Source organism: Solanum stenotomum, chromosome 1 (assembly GCF_019186545.1).
Source record: "Solanum stenotomum isolate F172 chromosome 1, ASM1918654v1, whole genome shotgun sequence".
NCBI lineage: Eukaryota > Viridiplantae > Streptophyta > Magnoliopsida > Solanales > Solanaceae > Solanum > Solanum stenotomum.
The window spans coordinates 21,168,142-21,188,867 of NC_064282.1; the positions used below are offsets into that span (position 1 = coordinate 21,168,142).

The 20,726-nt window shown below is 35.5% G+C and overlaps 1 protein-coding gene across 2 annotated transcripts; it reads right to left on the reverse strand.

The window, feature by feature from the left end:
• Window positions 1-476: 476 nt before the first annotated feature.
• Window positions 477-17,187, reverse strand: LOC125843511 (clustered mitochondria protein). 2 transcript variants are annotated; one of them, XM_049522626.1, is made up of 29 exons: window positions 17,068-17,187; window positions 16,347-16,566; window positions 15,136-15,197; window positions 14,504-14,693; window positions 14,147-14,284; window positions 13,873-14,029; window positions 13,584-13,777; window positions 13,332-13,433; window positions 12,001-12,136; window positions 11,708-11,836; window positions 10,175-10,565; window positions 9,276-9,380; window positions 8,602-8,720; window positions 8,119-8,227; window positions 7,781-7,921; window positions 6,897-7,019; window positions 6,637-6,807; window positions 6,408-6,494; window positions 5,758-5,886; window positions 4,913-5,062; window positions 4,754-4,822; window positions 3,278-3,436; window positions 3,072-3,128; window positions 2,948-2,988; window positions 2,681-2,800; window positions 2,229-2,538; window positions 2,037-2,144; window positions 1,872-1,943; window positions 477-1,484 (listed from the first exon to the last, which is right to left on the reverse strand). In XM_049522626.1, exons 2-29 carry the CDS (start codon window positions 16,555-16,557, stop codon window positions 1,029-1,031), a joined length of 4,236 nt encoding a protein of 1,411 aa, XP_049378583.1. In that variant the 5' UTR covers window positions 16,558-16,566; window positions 17,068-17,187; the 3' UTR covers window positions 477-1,028. The 2 variants fall into 2 exon arrangements, with proteins under 2 accessions (XP_049378583.1, XP_049378589.1); XM_049522632.1 differs by having other exon boundaries at window positions 17,014-17,110.
• Between the last annotated feature and the right edge of the window lie 3,539 nt (window positions 17,188-20,726).

Genomic DNA, 20,726 nt, shown 5'->3' on the forward strand with positions numbered 1-20,726 from the left:
ATGTGGCATCCACATGACACTTAACATACTTCTGTTAATTAGAAGGGTAAGTGTAACCCAATACTTTGACGGGAAGAATAGTTTTGAGCCAGAATATAATTTCAGGGTAAATGTGAGCTATTTCGGATAGTTTAGGGGTATTTTTGAGCCTTTTCCGTTTTCCTTTTAATGTCTATTAAAGAACCAATGATTTATAATTTTCCTAAATAATTCATTCATTAGAGGTTCTTGAGTTATGTGATAATGACAAATAATCAAATTCATGTTGGAATATTGCTAATATTTTTTTAAGAACCTTTTTTCTATTATTTTTAATGTATTGATATTAGTAAAGGATTATTTGCAAGTTCAATGCAATTATTTATGACCGCGAGAAGCACGGACAAATTGCCTAGTATTATATATAAAGTAAATCGGAGCTGATAATCAGCTTTAAGAAATGAGCAAAACAAAAATGGAAATTCAAGAAAGTGCTCTTCACAAAAATCAAGAACATTACTTATATCTTAGAAAGTCACCTCAATACAGAAAAACGATTTCATTCCAACGATAAATAAGTAACAAAATAGAAAGTCTAAGTTTAACCAGAAACGAAAAAAGTGTCCAAGAAAGAGCACCTTTCAACTGAAATGGGTGGGCAGCTTCACTCACTAGATAATACATGCCCAGACACGAGGGAAAGGGAATGAATAAAGAAGGTCAAAAATTTTAGGATGACATCAACACCCAAACAGATGATGGACCTCTCTACTTAACATTATTCAAAACACCAAAACAGTGCATACTAAACCTATCTTCTCAAACTAGGCCTACAAGTTATGTCATCTCAGCAATAATAATCAAGATGAGAGGAACTACAACTCGAATACTTAAATCTCCATGAGAGACTTACTGTAAGAATGGAATCGAAGTATAAGCGTTCACCCGTGCAGTGAGTACCTGAAGAACGAGGTGGCTGCAAGCGAAAATCCATGATATGCTCGAACTGGCCATTGACATGTTTGTTAGTACATTCTGCAATATACGCTTCAAGATGCAGCTTTCACTTTTGATTTTTGTTTCTTGGTATCCAACGCCCCCAAACCTGTCCCTAAACCAACAGGAGTTTGATCTTGTTCCCCTGCTTTGGATAGGTCTGCTTGGGTATCTCCAGATCCATTAGAAGAATTACTGTTTGCTTCGTTCTTTTCTTCATTAGTTCCACTAGGATTTGCAGCATCCGGTGTTGTGCCAGAATTTATTACATTGAGTAGCTGGGTAAGAGGAGGTAAAGTTGATGCAGGAACACCACTGGGACGTACAAGAAGACCCCTTGCTGCAGCTTTTTTCCGTACTTCAGCAGCAGCTCGTGCAGCTCTTTCATCAACTCCTCTTCCCCGAGGAAGCCCATCACCAAGTGCTGCAGAACTTAATGATTGGTTCATTCCACCAACACCAGTACCTCCAGCAGCAGCTTGAAATGCGTGTAACAAGCTAGGATGAGCCTGCAATATTCAACTCAATAGTGTGAACATTCAATTTCTCATTGACATAGTAAAGCAAATCCAAGGCGACTAGAACCATAACCCTAGAATGAAAAATTCACTCCAAATTGGCCATCAAACAAGAAAAAGGAATAGCGGCCAAGATCCTATACATTATATTGTAATTGTTGATCCAAGGCTTCTGAAGAGGATTAAACATGCAACTTGTGTGAGAGACATAGCAATGACGAAGTAATGAAAACTAGAAAAGCAAGTCTAAATCCCCCCCAGAACAAGCCTTCCATTTCTGCCTCAAGGTGAGGGTTTAGGGTAAGCAAATATGTCGAGATTATTTAATGATCCCTTCAAAGGATCATAAAGGGTACAAAACTGTTATGAAAAAGTTACCTTCAAAATATCATAAGCCTTCTGTGCAGAAGCCACATTCAGAGATTGACCTTTCTGCTTTTGCGCATTCATCTGTTCAGGATTTCCATATTGCAAAAAGCACATAAGGGAATGATAATCTTTGTTACAAGAAATTAGAGATCATCAGGCTTGAGTAACTTATACCTGCAGCTCACGCATCTTAAATGTTTTCATCCAGTTCTGAGAATCGCGTGTCCTTGAATCCTCCTCTCCCAGCTGTTTGGCTAGTATATCATAAGTTTTCTTTTCATGCTGTTGGAAAAAATTTAATTAAAATGGTTAAAACAGTAACTATCATTTTCTTAGCACAGTAAACTATCCAGTTAAAGTACATGCCTGGTGCGAAAGCTTGAAAGCACCCATACAGTTGAACGCAATTGCCAGAGCATGATAACAAACAGCAGTCTGAATATGTTCCTCCCCAAGCAACCGTTCATTCTTTTTCAATGCTTCTTGGAGATAGCGAAGTGCTGTATCCATCTTTCCAATATCTTGGTACATCATTGCAACATTTATAAATGTTGCAGCAACATCCGGATGATCAGGACCTGATGACAAGCCAAGAAGAAGCAAGGCCCGTGACATATGCCTCAATGCAAGTTCTGTTTGGTTAAGACCATGATAGAAAAGAGCCATGTTTCCATAACTGCAGCAACATTACCAAACTCACATTACTAGACATAATGATCCCGAAATACAGGTTTCCGGCATCAAAATCGACACCAGTAAGCCAATAGGCATCATATAGCAAAAGAAAGAAAAAGAGTTCAAAGACAAAAGAAAATTGCCTGTGTGCAGTGTCAGGATGGTCCAGTCCAAGGCATCTTTCATTTATGATAAGTTCCTTGTGCTGTTGCATTATAGCACCAGCCATATCTCCAGCATGATATAGAACCATAGCAAGGTAGCTGAAAGAGAACAAAATTATAGATAAGAATAAAGATAAGACAGAAAAGCCAATGAAAGCAAAAGACAGAAAACATAATAACCAAAGACTAGAATGCACAAGCATATTCTCTCACAATGGTGAAGTGATAGAGCACAAGACTACTTACCGACAACAATTGGCAACTTCCCGGTGCATTGGACCCGTCACCTGCATTTTTAAAATTATTGCAATCAGAACTAAATAATATAAGACATCAAAGCATCGCAGAGAAAAAATAATCAGTAATATACCTGCTGAAGTATTGTGAATGCTTCGGAAAATAAAGTGTAGGCCTCACTAAGCAAACCCTGAAATGTATGAGGATGTTATTCCACCTAGGTAGGCTCCAAACTAAACAGTACAACAAAAGGCAAAAAAGATTGACAGCCAGCCTCTCAAGATATCCATGACTAACACAAGAATCTCCACTTCTTTCACCAATTGAAACAGTTAATACCTCAGCTAATTGAGCCTTTCCTGTTTCAACGAGGTCCTTAGCTTCTGAACTAACTGGGATAGAATGCTTCACCACTGGTTGGAGATTCATAATATCTGATGCTTGAAAAGGTGCAGCAGAGTCAAGGTCATATTTACGAGCTGCAACGGTTACACCTACCTGTTAAAAGAAAAGTTCTAGGAGTCACTTGGACATATTAAGGTAGAATTATGTGTCTAACATGGGGCAATAGATTGACCTGCTGCACAAGAAAAGCACAACCCGCGGATTTCAAAGGGAAGACTATTATCAAATTGAGCTCATATTACTTATAGCTATCTAAAATAAGCTGAAAAGATGCTTTATTAATCTTTAGCCCAAATACTAAGAGGGGAAATTTATGAACAAAATTTCATCAACCACCACAAGGACAAGTTAACAACCTCCAGTCATCTCTACCACCAAGGTATAGTGATCTCCATCTAACAGCTCATATTCAAATAAAAATTTTAATTCAATTTAAACATAAAGACAATAATGTAATTGCTGTGTCAAATAACAGGACAAATTTTTCACTGTGCCTCATCACCCATATTAAGATTTGCATATCTGGAAGGAAATTTCACTACTTGACTTTGATGGTCTTGAGAAGTTGAACACTCAAAAGAACAGGGACAACTTTTTCCCAACTTCACTTGCGCCAAGAGAACTAATGCCACAAAGGGCAGTCCACGCACAATAAATAAATAAAATGCTGGCTGTCTCTAAAGCAGGACAATAGACGGTAAAAAACTTCCAGCGGACTACCTCTGGATGATTCAGAAAAGAGTCTCAACTCTTAAAATACAATGAAACAGTCATGCATATAGAAAGTACAAAAGCTAACACCAAACAAGTTTCCATTTTCACTTTGCAGCAAAGGTTCGAGTCAGTAGTCACAGTAAAATAAACAAGATGTGTGTTTTTCACCATATGAATTCTAGCGATCTCGATATATGAATTATGACATGGCACTAGGGGTACAAAATCAAACCAAACCCACCCACTCCATTCAAGTTTGGACGGGTCATTGACCTACCCATTTATTAGCTCAACCCATTAAAATTTGGGCTGCTATGTAGCCCAAATTTACTCATGAAAAATCTTGTAAAAAAAAAAGACATTTTTTTTTAAACTGGAAAAAAAAAGACATTTTTATTTGATATGTTTATTATATAGTCATAATAAAGAAAAAGAAAATTATGAGGCTATAAAAATTTATAAAAGAACAAATAAAGCAATTAAAACTTAGTAAGAATTGTGTGAGTTGGGTTATGACCAGTATTTTAGCCCATTTCAGCCCAACCCGTCCATTTGACACCTCTATATGGCACCATAGCCACTTCGAAAAGATGATAATGATTGACCAATATAAGATAATACGGGAATAAAGGGGAAATAGCATTAGTAGGAAATGCATAATCACAACTAAATCTAAGAATTCCTGGATGAAAATACCTTCTGACAGAGATTGCGTACAACTGGAATTTTCTTTACCAGCACTTTTGCATCCTCAGGCAACTCAAACTGAAGAGAGAGACAGAGAAATCAACCTTAACTGATAACTTAAAACATCTGGGCAAGCAACTGGAAGAGGTTCTTAAAAGAATATGATACCTGATACTTGAGTTTCGCAAATTCTTGGATGTCAGACCACAAACTGTCAGACGTGATGCTCAAATAGGAGGACTGTTTCTTCTTGGCAGATCCTACATTTTTTCGCTTTCCTTGTCCCTTGGATGACTTTTGCTGGTTCCCGATGTGGTCCTATGAAATGTGTTTCATAGAATTAATTTTATTAAAATCATTTACCATATACTCGTCTCCGAGAAACAATGAATATATATATATATATATTATTTTATTTTGAGATGAAGGTAACTGTGTATTCACAAAAAGCTCATCATCAAACAAATGATGAGCATAGATCACTTACAATGAAGAATATATTAGCCCAGCAAGCTTAAACGATTCTAGAAAATGCTTGCTCTATATCGGCAACATAAATTTTCAAACAATGAAACTAATAATCTCCATATGCTTCTTCAAATATCAGCATACAAATGAATAATATTGGCCAAGCATGGGATGCTACAAAACTGTATATAAAAAGAGGGAAAAAAGTAACCCACCCTAATAGCTCAAGCTTTTACATGAGGTGGTATGCATAATTCAACATGGTATTAGAGCTGCTAGAGATCTTATACTCAAGTCTCTGTCACTCATCAACAATATATTTTCAGTGATGGCCGAAGAAAAAGAATCACATCAGCACTTGAGGGGCGTGTTGTAAACCTAAATAAATAAATAAAACTATCCCCTAATGTTTAATAGGTTAAGCTTTTAGATGAGGTGGTACACTCAATTCAACAGAACTTCTTCATGATATTGTACTACAAGAAAAAGCAATAAATGGCAGTAAGTTATGACAATAAGCACTCTCTCTCTCTCTCTCTCTCTACCTTCTTTTGGTTTCTAGAACTGTTGGCGCCGCCTTTATTAGATACTGTTTGCATATTTCCAAACAAACAGTTGTAAAAATGTGAGATTGTGTTTGCAAGATCATGGTCCTCAGCATCCCTCAGCAAATCCTGCATGTCCCATCAGAGCAAATTGTTAGTAATTCCAAAATCCACAAACATATAAATTAATATTCAATTTCTTCAGTTCCGTGCATCAAGATAATCAGAGTAAAATATCACATGTGCTCCAGCTTACACACCATGTGGTTAAGCGTAAATGAATATTTTGAAACCACCAGAGCCTAAAAAAGCCCTTTTGTTGGTTTAAGAGAGCTTTTGACCAGAAGAATTAAGAAATAAAGGCAGGTGAAAAAAATTACACTTCACTATTCTACTAATAATGCTAAACAAAAATGTTGAGACGTGACATGAGACACAAAATAATTGATCCTTTGAGAGAATTACAAAAATGTTGTTCAAGACCAAATGGCGAAGCATGTTCTCAAGTGGGACCACACTTGTCAAAGCATAAGATAAAGTGCGTTCACAATTCAATATTATTAAGGCTTTTTTGAAGTAGCAATGAAAAACTTGTTTTTTATCAACAGCATTCGAAAACCTATTTCAATCTGAAGAACAAGATTAATCACCTTGAGGATGTGCTTTGCACATCTGACAAGAATCTCGTTGGAACAAAGATCCCATAAATGAGGCAAGTTCCTGGTTCCCTCGGCCACCTGGAAAACAAAGGACAAGACAAAGCCAAGCTTACTACTTTTAACTGGCATTAAACTTCCGTTCGTGCTAAGAAAATTCTTATATTTGTTGGAAAAGCCTAAGCAATACAACAATTGGATGAGCTTATTTGGAGATCCTTACTGTTCCTAGATAACGCAAATTAATTCCATGTGCATGGAGTGCCTCAGTTAAAGTTTGCCCATCCATGGGTGAAACTTCAAGTGTGCAGAGATCTTGAACGAACTTCGGAAGCACAGCGTCTTTCAGATACAAACTCACTTTTTTCACAAGTTCTTGGTCAGCAACTATCTCCTGGTCGAGTTGGCAAAAAAGAACCATATAAGTATTTAACACCTTAAAAAAAACAAGCAAGGAATAATAATCAAAAGCAAAAAAATCACCTCTTCACTCCCAGCCAACTTAAAATCTGTAAAAACGTTTGGATTGAAAAGTATATCATCAGTATCTTTTCTTCCTGAGTGAAAACAGCAGTGGTTGGCAGCATCCTTCACACTTTTCTCTCCCTAAATAAAAGCCAAAAGAACATACACAGTTGACAAGTAGGGTCTGGAGAGGGTAAAGAGGTCGTTCCGGAGGACCCTCGGCTCAAGTATAACATATCAAAATAGGTATGAAAAAGAGAAAACGACAGTAGAAAAACAAAGAAACTAATAAGGAAACAGTAACAACCACAAAATATTGCAATAACCTAAACACAATGAATAACTATGATGGTGGAATCAAAAGCAAGACACTATAAGAATACGGCTAAACCCCTCGAAAATCAAGAGAACGCTCCATACCTACTAACCTTGCCTAAAGGAAGTAATTTTCCTACTATTAAGGAAGCAATTTTCCTCATTTTTAAGGAACTTGTTTTCCTAGAGAAAATGTTTTCCAAAAAATTTGACCAACCAAAAATAGAAAATAAGAAAATATTTTCCTCCATACCAAACACACCCACAAAAATCAGGAAGAGTTGAAAGCAATTATAAATAGGATATGTCATTAACAATCAAAGCTGAGATCATTAACTAGAACTTTCAGATCTCATCAAGCAAATTATTAAAGAAATAGCTTTTGAGAAGTGTCTTGATAAAAAATATATTATCCAACAACAAATACGGTCAAGTAAAATAGGTAACTTATACCCAACAGTAGCGCAACTTCAGTAATTATTGCGGTAAGAAACTGGCTTTCAAAAATGCATTCCCTATCATTATAACTAGACACGGAAAAGTACTTCAGTAAAAGAAGAGGCTTCACTTAAGCAGGAGATCACTACCTCATTGCTGTTAACTTCAGTCGGGGAAACGACATCATTTGTTGGTAATTCTTCAGTGTTATTTACACTAGTACAATCAGAGGCCACTGGTGCCTCCCCTTCTAACTCACACTTGGATTTTGATCTCTCGGCAACTTCAGCCTAAGAGAAAGAGGATGAGGAACCAACATAAATTTTGAAAATATAAAATGTCAGAAATCAGATCCCCAAGAATAAAAGCAAGCACCGAACCCCAAAAAAACCAGGTTCAGAGATACGGAATAAATATAAGAAACAAAATAAATTGAATACAAATGAAAATATGAAAGCAAACTTGTCATAGTACAAGCAGGACTTACTTGGCAAAATGCAGTTATCAACTCAGGTCGCAAAATACAAAATCTGGAACCTGGACCAGTATAATTTGCATCACGAGGAGTGACCCTCATCAAGTCCAACAGATAATGCCTGAAAACCACAATCTCAATAAAGTGATAAAAGTGCTCCCACTAAAGTTGGTTGAGTCAAAGAAATCATATTATTGGGGAAAAGAGGGCGGCCACATATTATCAAAAGATACACACATGCATTAAACTGCAATTAATGAAGTCCAGTATATCACAATTTCTCTTCTCCAGGTTATACATCTAAACAATATGAAATTATTAAGCTTGGAGGGGTGTGTTGTGTGCATATTTAGCAGGACTTCAATCATATGAATCCTATGGAGAAACAGAACTTGACATCACCAATGAACCAAACTTAGCTTTCATCATAACGAAAATGAGTCCCCCCCCCCCCTCCTCCTCTCCTAGAGCAGTAACGTATCAAATAATAATCACCTATCATCACTACCAACAATGCCCTTGCATTCCACTGGTGCAGCTAATTTGAATTCATTTCCAGATCCATCAAGGACAGTATGTTCCTTCAAGTGCAGACGTTTTGCAGCTTCTAGCACCTAAGACATATATAGCAGGATGAAATTTCAGGCACATGAAAGAACCAGATATAAGTTCAAATGAACAAGATGAATCAAGAATGATAAAAAGGAAAAGTAACATCACCCATCATTACAATTCACATTGAAATATCACCCCTGTGATCCCGATCAACAAACATCATTCTTTACCATCTAAATTATCAGGAATTAAGGAAGCTCCCCCCCCCCCCAACCACTCACACCAAAAAAAAGGAATTAAAATGATCGCTCACAATAACCAAAGGCACAAAAGGAAAAAGCCGAATAATCCAGCAAGACATGTTGATCTCCACAACAATCATGTCCACTTGAGCACAACTTAGAAGCTCAGATTCTTCAAATGAAGTCATTACGACAACATATAGGACCAAATCGATAGTTAGTTAAGAATCATGCAAACCAAACGAAAATCCTAATAGAGCTTATACTTTCCACAACTATGCCAACACCAGAGAGGCATACACATCCTAAATTGTTGTGCAAACGATAGAAAGGAAAAAGAAGGTGGACCAAAAGTTTACAGTCCGCTCCTACCTTGGAATGAAACTCGTCACTCCAGCAGATTTTCTTGCCATTATCAACAGAACCGTATAAGAGGGAATCTGATTTATCACCTTGAAGGATACCAGGTAAAACACTCTACAAAGAAAAACAGAAAAAGAGTCTATAAACTTTCAATAAATAAGCAGAATAATACATCTATAACAGTAAGCCTTGCAGCTGAAAGTAAAATTAGAAGATTAAATTAAATACAAATATCAAGAAGAGTTCCCACCAAAAAGACCCATATAAGCTTGTTATTATTAATCAGATGCAACAATAGTATGTCTAAAAACCCTGCTTATGTCACAATTAATTATTACAAGCACAGTTCACTTATAAATCTCCAAATGGTTAGATTTGGAAACCTAATTGTGGTATACTATGTGCCACTTTAATACACTTTACTTTTTAGCCTTATCCCAGAAAGAATGACACCTCCTTTTGAAAACTATTAAACCTTCTGACATGACTTATTGGGAGCTGAGACCCTCTTGATCACTCATTCTTTTATAAAAAGAGCGAAAAAGCAAAGACATGAGGAATTCTCATCACTCATTATTAAAAGGATAAGTTGGGTACTTCGTATATATTTGGGTTACATGTAATTTCTTAGTTTAATGCCCAGTCAAATGCCTTCACACTAAATGGGACCGTGTAAGTACAATATTTCATACAGGAAAAATGTCAAGACAGAGTGAAGCCACTACTAATATAGCAGTCCCAACTTCGACGTCAGATGCATGAAAAATTGAAAATTAGAAAATTCATGAAGATGGTTTCCAGAGGAAAACTCATGTTCATTAGCACTCTGACATTCATGTCTGAACTTGTGTAAAGTGTTAAACTACAGCATACAATTAAATATAGATCACTGCAAGTTCAATAAGCACCTGGGCCACCACTCTATGTCCTCTATAATCAATTATCGCCATAGCTAGGTTGTATAGTCCATGGATATCAGCTTCCTGATATGCTTTTGTGCCTTTCAAGTCATTATTTGCGCTTGCATAAGTGGCTTGCTCACTTTCAGTCAACTGAGTTTCACCAGACACTTCAGGAGGACAATCCAAGTTGATGTTTGCAGCTTCTACAACTGAGCTGGTATGCTCATTTCCATTGGAAACTTCGGAGACTCCCTGAGGCAAATTATTGGTGGTTTTCTCTGACAAATTACGTAATAAGCCTGTGCCCTCAACTTTAGGATCAGCCACCTGTTTCCTGGACAGTTGCTCGAGATCCGCATCAACAGCAAAACTGAAGAATATATTATTGTGGACATACCTAGATCCATACAGAATAAGTATCAGGCAAAAGTGGCAATAAATAGTAGAAGAATTTTTTAGTAGTCTAAAAACATTCCGCCAGCAAGGATAATGGAGAAACAGAGCGTTAATCTTTAACATGTTACAAAAAAGGAAGTATACATGTCTCTCCCTCACAGATATTCTCCACAGCAGGAAGCTTGTGAATAATGGATCAGGCACATTGTCAGCTTAGAGCACAGAGAAGGATAACAATCTCTCTTCCATCTCCACACCCAGCACCTGCCGTACTTCCAATGTCCTTGTGACCGTTTCTCCACCCGGTGGCTGGGCTAATGGGTGAAGAGCATATGAGACTATAGGTTTCAACTTAAGTTGGTAATCAACTCAACCGCCCATATTTCAGGGTCTTGGGTGGTTAATATGTTAATTGACAGGTCAAAACAGACCATAAAAACATTGGGACAGTTTAGGATAACACTATCCCAAATTTATCGGAGTGAATGACGGGAATGGTTATGCAATTCATGTACTCAGGGAACCAAAAAAAAAAAAGGTCGCAAGCAAAATGGGATTAAGGCAACCGTTTAGCTGCCTGTTGGCTCTAAAATAATGTATTTTTGTTTAGTTACACGTATGCATTCCTACAATCTTCATTTGTTCCTATTACCTTGCTTGCTCCCCTTTGCTTTGTTTTCCACTTTCAGTGTAGAACTAATTTCAAGGAATTATAAAGCAAATTTGATACTCTGACCAGTGGACTTGTAAAATACATAATGACTGTCACAGTGCAACAATTATGATGAACATATTTTACCCAGCCTAGTTGCCTGGAGGCCTTTAGTTGGCAGTTTAGTTATCATCTACTACTCAACACGCTTCTTCTACTCATCCCATTTCAACCTGCCATTTAACAACCTTACGTGGAACTAGGGGATATCAGTTGAAAGAAAATTTATATGTTTATCCCCACCCCTCCACCCCCTTTATTTTGTTTACAAAATTTCAACTTCTAGTGCACTATATTTTCAATGATAAAGGTCAAACTATACTATATCTAGTGCACTATATTTTCAATGATAAAGGTCAAACGAAGTTAATTTTAAGTGAACATATAGTCACCAGGAAATTACTTGTGCTGATCTACAGCTGAATACTTACATATGAAAGCACTCTGGATCAGTTGGATTAATTGGGGGGATACACCTGTTGATAACTCCAATAGCACCACTAATTGCAGCATCTACAAAGTCAGAACTGACTTTGTACAAGGCCCTATCTCGCAGTATCCTGTGATAAAAAAGAGCAAGACGTATGAACAGAGGCAAACCAGCCTTCATAGACAGACTTAGGAAGAGACGAAGAGTATTGCATAAATAAGTAGAATCTATTAAGAAATCAATTAATTCACTCTAGAATGCTGTACAAGCTAATTTAGATCTGTCGAGATGCACCTTTCCTGGGGGTTTGTATGGGGGAATTCCCGACAAGATTGCAACTCTTCATTCCAATCCCTTTGCATGCCAATCAGCTCACTTCCAAAAGAAAGTGTAAGTGCATTCTCAGCCCGTGCTGCATCACGCTTGTGATCTGACACCATAGATTCCACAAGTAACTAGAACTAGTGAGGCAACTAATAATAGAAAGACAGGTTATTGTAAGAGAATGTAGAGTAGCAGTTTTTAAGATATCAGACGTTACTATAATATCTACATAAACAAGTCCCTCATTGTAACAGAGAAACTGAGGAATAGTGCTCCCTCCACCACATCTTATATGATGCCTTGACATGAGACGTTACTATAATATCTACATAAACAAGTCCCTCATTGTAACAGAGAAACTGAGGAATAGTGCTCCCTCCACCACATCTGATATGATGCCTTGACATGAGACGGTTTAAAATGTCAACTTAAATTATGGATTGAACTAGTGGTACCGGATATAGTACGTAATCTAGTGGCATTAAATGAAAGAGAACATTCACCCCTCATGTTACTTCACAAATTGTTGTGCCAACTACCATTTCCAAATTTTTATCAAGGAAATGTACTTCAGTTGCAAAAATCCAGTTTCATATTTTCCAATACAGCATTCTCATCACCTCAGCCATACCATTAACCAGAAAAAGAAAAATAAAAAATAATTATTTCATTTGCCATCTATAATCAGTATTGCTCTTGCATAAATTTTCCTCTAGTATACACATAGTGGCACACCCTATATATGTATGTATGTATGTATTGTTGTACTAGTTTTCTATGCATCCTTTTACAGACTTTCATAGTCATCCAGGTAAATAGCACCAATCAATACAGTACACACTATTCACGGGAAATTGAAGAACTTTCTAGGAAGATAAAGAAAATACAAGAATTAGAAATTTTACTAGAGTTCTACAAGTTCCTTTTTTTTTTATTTCATGTGCTTTAATTCTATATATCTTGAAAGTGTAAAGGAACATGTTTGAGCATAAGATATCTTCAGAAGGAATCTAATTAAAACATGATCAACTACCTGTAAGACAAATTTTCCATCAGGTTCAACAGAAAGACATGTTGCAAATTGTTGTGCATCACAATTTTCAACTACATGGTCCACTAAGTAATATTATTCTTACAGATTGTAACAGACCTCCCAGGAATTCTTACACCACAAAATATGCCTCATTTTTGGCATCTATGACCCAGCATCCAGCAGACTAATGTATGTATACAACAGACAGCAACATGAAGTAGAGATAGCCAGAGCCCCAGAGGTTAAGAGTGCACAAAAAACAACTTACCAGGGATAGGATATGACCCAAGCCAAGAATTTGGTGGTAGGATAGATGGAACATTTTCAAAAGGATGTGCAGAAGCCTTCCGCTCCAATATCTCCCGAAAAGCTTCATTCGAAGATAAAATCCTTTATTACAATAAGACAAGATGATTGACAATTGGACTCCAAATGAAGTGCTAGCTAATTTTTCTTATTATTATTTTTATTTTTTTTTGAGGGGGAGGGAGGAATAAATTACTTTCTACCATGCTCCTACCTTTCTTAAATCTGGAGCTGATCTTTTGCAAGAGCCCAATAAGAGTAGTTGCTTCTGAACCAGTTTTATTTGGCCTAGGATCAAGAACAGTTGTGGTGCTGGAATTGACATAAAAACTTTTGGTTGTTCCAGTAATACAATACTTATTTCCTTCCAGTGTGACTACATCCAAATAAATCAAGTCCCCGGAGAGCCTGGATTCAAGAGAAACCATGGTCAGAATGTCAGAATGAACCTTCCTGAGAGAAAAATTAGTTGGATCATAATTAGTAAAATAATGATTAGAAACCTTCTGTAGCTAGGAGGATGATTAAACGAAGAGAACACAATGCTTTCAACACATTTAATTTCCTTTGAAGGTGCTGACAGCAAACTAGAGACTGAACCAGAAACATCCTCCACAAAACCCAAGTTTTCAAGTTCTGGTACATCGGCCTTCACAGGCTCTAAAACACAAAAAGGCAAAAATGTTTGTTAGACCAATTCAATTGAAAATGGCTGTCAAATTATTAAACAACACAAACATCAGCAAGAAGGCAAAGAAAAACAAATGAAAAGCGAACCTCCAGATTTCGCAACATTACTTCCGATTTCATGCTGCAGTGCAAGTGACGTTGATAGTGAGGAGTGCAACGTGGAAAGAGAGAGCAATTCTCGAGTGCGGTGAACATGAGCCCTTATGGATCGATCATCATACAATGCTGCACAGCCAGGTTTAAGTTAGAGGAAACATGTAATAAGCTCGTTGGCAACTGCTAAAATCTATGTTGCTCGGACTCTTCAAAAATGTCAATGGGTGCCAGATTCTCCAAATGTAGTGTATTTTTAGAGAATCCAACCTGGGTGGAGCATCGAAAGTGAAGAGTCCACGCAACTTAGGCTAAAATCAATAACTCGTGGTCCACATAAATAAGACACACCTGGCACCATCTCCAGGAAGCAATCTCCTGTGGTGATATCAGCTACTTCAGAGATTTCGTTATAATCTTCTAGATGATGTACAGACCCGTCCTTTATATGCAACGATAGATCATAGCATGTAACGAAGCATGTCTCTGGAGCATCAAGAAGAAACTGCCGCACATCCATAACAGAATCACCAGGACTCAACTGAAACACGTATCCATCAGAAACTCCAAATTAGACAAACTAACGCACTAGAATCACAAATATTTAAGTATAAGTTGGTCCTGAATGCCTAAAGATAAACATCTACACATAAGGAAGGCAGGATAACAAATGACAAGTTCAGAAAGTCAAAAACAAAAGAGGAAGAGTGGCTTTCAATGATTGAGAATCCAGATATAAAATGTAAAAACAAAGAGAAAGAATGGCTTTTCAATATTGACAATCCAGATCTAAAATACAAGAAGTGTTTGAGCGATGGCACATACTAATAAGACTTCACATGTATGCAATGGAAGAATTTTAGCCACTCTCTTAAATCTGAAGGATGCGGGCATCACCAAAGGAGAATGATAAAGAAAAAACAAGTTTTCTAACAGAACTATCAACAAAAAAGAAAGCCAATAAAATTAGTAACACATCTTACCTGTAGATCTAGCTTATCCCCTCCTTGGGTTTTGACAGAAACAGGATAAAGATGGATGTCACCTGCAAAATAGATTAAAGCAGAAACGCTCTTCATTTCATCCAATTTTTGAATTAGAAAGAAATTTAGACTATGAAACAAAAGCCATACAAGAATGTAAGACCGTTATCTTCAAGTAATATGGGAAAATGAAACTGGAAGAGAACCTAGACTCAGTTAGTATGAGTTTGATACATGTGGCATCTACATGAACCAACAAATACATAGGCAGAAAGACAGAGACAGTTCGACAAGAATAATACACACGTGAAGAAATGTTGTTATGAGGCAAGCATTGTACATTGCTCTGAATTCAAAAACAAACATATGACAGAGATCTAGAATAAAACAACAAACATTTCATGGAGCATGACAGAAGGAGGCACATCATGTATGGAATACACTAGCCGCTCTAATAAGTAATCTCTTATACTTCAAGAATCACCAAACAGACATATGTGATGACATAAGTGTTATCGTTTGCTGCATATGCTTTACCGGACTATTAAAGGGGTCATGGAAACTTATTCAGCAAGAATATAGTGAAAGAACATAGCAAACAGATTGCATTCACATATTACACAATAGACGTTGTGACCATCTACAGCTTGGTCTCTGCGACATTGAAAAAATCAGGTTTTTCTTGGTTTTTTCTTTCTTTTTTGGATAAGTTGAAAGCTGAAACAACAGATGAAGGCTTGTCTTCCATATTTGGTAAGCTTTTGGTGCATCCATGAGGTTTCAATCAGTATAGATAACTGTGTGTCCTTTTGTATACAACTTAATACTGGGAATTTCCAACTACATGAATAGCTGAAACCAAAAAATGTGGATACTGATTCCAATAGCAGCACGACCCAAACAAGTATGCCACAAATGTATAAAACCAGCACTCGTCTCTTTGGCAAATAAAGGAGACAGAGCAGAAATTCAAGGGAGAATGTCTAGACTCTAAACTCAACTGGGAGTAAATGATTAGGGAAAATGGTTAATGTTCTAAATCCAAATATACCAGGTAGGAATCACCTAGTTTTTATTGTCTCTACATGAATTTGAATCTTGGTCTCCAAGACCCACTTAATTGACTGTCCACTAAGTCACATCCTAGGGTGTGACGGGTGTGATGAGTTATTTACATATTTAAATCAAAATTTGATATTGCCAAGGTTCACCTTGCTTTGCCTCCTGTGTGGAGGTCTCATTTCCAGACTCCTTTGCCTCCGTTTTTGTATCAGTTTGAGCAGTCACAACTGTGGTTCCATTAGACTCCGCATGCGTTGCAGTATCATTCACATTAGTATCAGGTGGGGTTGCTTGCTCTGAAGAACTGGTAGCATTTTGAACTGCCTTCCGATTCTTCCCTTTGTTTGACTTCCCGGCCATTTTTATCCCCTGAAATATACATAATCAGTCGTCTAATCCAAGAATCAAATAAAAGTTTCTTTCTCAAGAACTTTGTCACCTGATAAAATGATTATAATTAACCTTTAAATTGAAAAACTACAAACTCTAAACGTCTAAATACAAACAACCCAATATACAAAAGAATCGCATAACCTCAAATACTCTAGGAATACTCTTAAATGGTCAAAAAGAGTAACACTTGAAAGTAGTAACTCATTATACATAATACGAAGAAATAAACAAATAATTTTCAAAATTTTCAAAAAGATTACTAACTCAATCCACATAATGAGCTCATAACATAGATTTTTTCATTAGCAGTATAAAAATCAAAACATGAAATACTAATAACACGTTCATTAACAATTCAATAATCACAAGCACCAATTCACTAAAAAATATGTTTTTAACATTAAACAATAGCAAAAACAATACCCTCTTTCGCTGAATTAGAGATACGTAACAAGCAAAGGTAAAATAGAAGCATACAAATTGACTTCGTCGGAGAGAGAAAAAGGTCGAGAGGTTCTGCAGAGAAGATACAAAGGAAGACAACGTTAGGGTATAAGCAAACGGATCTTGTATTCAGCCCAATACAGAGGAATTGGGCTTGGGATGGGTTGCCCTGCCCTTTTTTTCTTCTTTTTTATATAGTTTGTCCATAATTAGCCATTGTTTGAAAAAATAAAATTTAACTAAATCTTCATTCATTTAAAAGAGAAAATTGTATGAAATAGCAAATTATTAATTCAAATTAAGTGTTATACACATAGTTTATTTTAATTGTAAATCGTAGCAAACATCCCATTTTTTTGCCATTTGATTCGGTATACAATTAGACATTTTTGGTATACAATTAGTCATTTTATACATTTCGATATAAAATGTGTTTGTGTTTGTATAAAGTGAGAGAAAAGTATATATACAAATACAAATACATATATTTTCGTCTTATACACTTATAATTATACAAATACAGATCTTATTATACAAATTACAATGTATAAATGAATTTTTACAAAACTGAACAATTTGTATAAAACTGGATATTTCTAGCGAATTATACAAATCAAAAGCTCCATAGAAAAAAATTATATGGAGCGCAATTATGCAAACTATAGTTATAACATACAAATATGATTTTTATGTTTGTTATAGGTAAAAGTTGCTCCATTTAAAATAGGGAAAACTAGACAAATTGGATCAATTAGGCAAATTGCAAAGTATTTAGTAAAAAAATTACATGAATCTTAAAGTGTTAAGAGTTAATTACATTATATCTCTATTTTTTCCCAAATTACAAAAATCCCTTAAATTTATAGGATTTCTAATACATCTGGAAACATGGGGATACATAGCTCACGGATTGCGAATGATACATTACTTAATAGGAGGGATGTATCCGAGAGTGGAAAGGGATGTGTCCGAGAGGGATATGGATGTATCTAAGAAGAGATTTTTGCAATTTTTTTATATGGTAGGAGATTTTAGAGATTATGGTAAAATAAGATGTGTAATTATGTAAAAAATAAATCAACTATTTACAAAAAATTGACGCAACCCAATATATTTACCCTGATTGGACTACAGCCTAAACTATTTACCTCACTACCCCTTGTTCTATTCACTGAACCACTATTTCTTCATCCTTATTCAATCTTTCAAAACATCACACATTAATTTTAGTAACAATTTTATGAATCTACAATTTGAAGTTAAGCTTCAAAACTTTCTCTCATGGATGACAATGTAGTTCAATAAATCATCTTGAGCCAATGATGACGACGATTTATCAGAGAAAAGGAGAAAAGGTGCAACATCGTTAAGTTTGAATTTAAAAAGATTGGAAAGAATCATCCATAGAAGTAAAATAATCATCCACGAAAGAAGGAACATTGTGCTAATTCAGGTTATACACTAATTTAGAGAGAAAAAAGAGGAAATATAGATAATTGATAAATACAATGCCTAGAATCAAGCCTAGAAATACATTAATTGGAATGTACACTTTTAAATTGGAAAATAGTTATTAAATGGACATTATAGATGTGAATTATAATTTTATTAAACTATAGTTATATATAATAAAGGGATAATGCACAAGTAACCCTTTACTATACGCAAAATTCCAACGACACACCATAACTATACATGAGTTTTATTACCCCTGAATTATTTTAAAGTGTAATAAACACACCATTCCGTGTTGAGGTGGCACAAAGAGCTTGTTCACTCTCTTAGAGACATGTGAGATAAGAATAAGAGATATTAAAATCTTATTAATACGGACATGTGTTCATTTTTAATTATACATTTTTATGATTAATTATTACAATTAATTATTTAACATTAAAACTTAAATTGATATCTTTTTATTAAATTTCTTTTTTCCCTTATGAAATAGATTCAAAATTAATTATTTTTTCACAACATATTTAAATTGTCGGATAATTTTTTTCAGTGATTTTTTATTAATTTGTATAGCGTCGAGAGATTTTATTATTTACTCAAATACATAACTTGAAATTCACTATGAGGAAAAAAATTGCATATTAGAAATTTAATTTAGGCAACATATAAAGAGTACAACTTAAATTAGAGTTTTTTTAATAAATAATTTAATTACCCCCCCCCCTTCAATTATCCACATCATACCCCTACTTAACCCCTATCCCAGCTCCACCCCACCCTCTGCTTCAGTTCTCCAACAATATGACATCTCATTTCTATCCCAATCCCAACTTCAATCTGCTTCAGTTTTCCATCAATAACACCCCGCATATTTCTCTTCCCTTCTCACTTCAATCAACCTTTTTTAATCTAAATTCAATCACAAAAATATGACCTCAATTTTTTGAATTATTCTCATATTAGAATTCAAACTTTAGGTAGTTTCTTCAATGGAGATTTTGAACCATATCTTGTGAAATTTATTTTTTACTTGTTTTGTTAGGTCACAAACTTCAATAAAAATATCGAACATTTTAAAATTCAGATTGAATAGCTTGAGTGTTTGAGGATTGAAGTTATATTTTGTGGTGGATTTAAATGTGGGTGGTAACATATATGGTCTATATTTTGATGTTTTGTGGTAGAAAAATGAAATTGATAGAAGATTGAATTTGGTGGTAGTGAAGGGATAAATTTGGTAGTGAGTTATAATTTTAATGGTGATTACTATGAGTTTTAATGGTCAAAATAAGTGAGTTTATTGGTTATGGAGTAAATGTTGATAATGAAGAAGAAGGAATCAATTGACATGGATTTTTTTTTTAGATCTGACCGTTTGTTGATGTGACACTGACATAATAATGATTTAGAGGAGAGTGTAAAACAACTTCCCATCATGTGAGTGGCTATATAGATTTTAGGTTGTGTTAAGGATGTGTTTATTACACTTTAAAATAATTCGGAGAGATAATATGACTCGTGTATGGTTAAAATGTGTCGCTCAAGTTTCATGTATAGTTGATGGGGTTATTTGTGTCTCTTCATGAAATTTCATGTATAGTTGATATGGCTATTTGTTCCAATATCCCCATCCTTATTTATCATCAATGCTAAAATGCTCTCTGAAATGCTTAATAGCTTATATGATAAACAAGGCTACAAGGGGTTATATATGAACACCAATGGCCCAAGGATAAACTAATTATCCTTTGTAGATGATACTATCCTATTTTGTAGTGGTAGCATGAACCCCTTGAAATGATGCTTAAAACTCTGAAAGTATATGAAGAAATTTATGGACAACTACTCAATAAGGACAAAAGTTGTTTTGCAGTGGCCAATAATACCAAAGCTACCAATATTAATTGGCTCAAGAATATTACTAATATGAAGCATCAACTCTTTCCTATTAGATACCTTGATTGCCCTCTTATTATTGGAAAAAATAAGATTTTCCACTAATCAGATATGGTAACCAAGATCCTCAACAAGATTAGAGGTTGTCAAACTAAATTTCTTTCCACCGATAGAAGAACTATTTTGATTATACATGTATTTCCTTGCTCTATCGATTCATCTCCTTACAACTACCAACCCTTCCAAAGGTACCATTGAGCTTATAGAGAAATACATTGTTAATTTTTTTAGACAGGTGCAAGACAGTGGAGGTAAGTATCATTGGGCCTCTTGGAAGAAAT

Excerpts from the sequence above, each read along its gene's own strand:
- LOC125843511 (XM_049522626.1), bottom strand. The coding sequence starts at position 16,557 with ATGGCCGGGAAGTCAAACAAAGGGAAGAATCGGAAGGCAGTTCAAAAT. Across the intron at positions 7,020-7,780 it reads CTGAAGTTAACAGCAATGAG|GGAGAGAAAAGTGTGAAGGA; the intron begins GTAGTGATCTCC and ends GCTTTTATTTAG. Across the intron at positions 2,801-2,947 it reads GAAGTTGCCAATTGTTGTCG|CTACCTTGCTATGGTTCTAT; the intron begins GTAAGTAGTCTT and ends GTTCTCTTTCAG.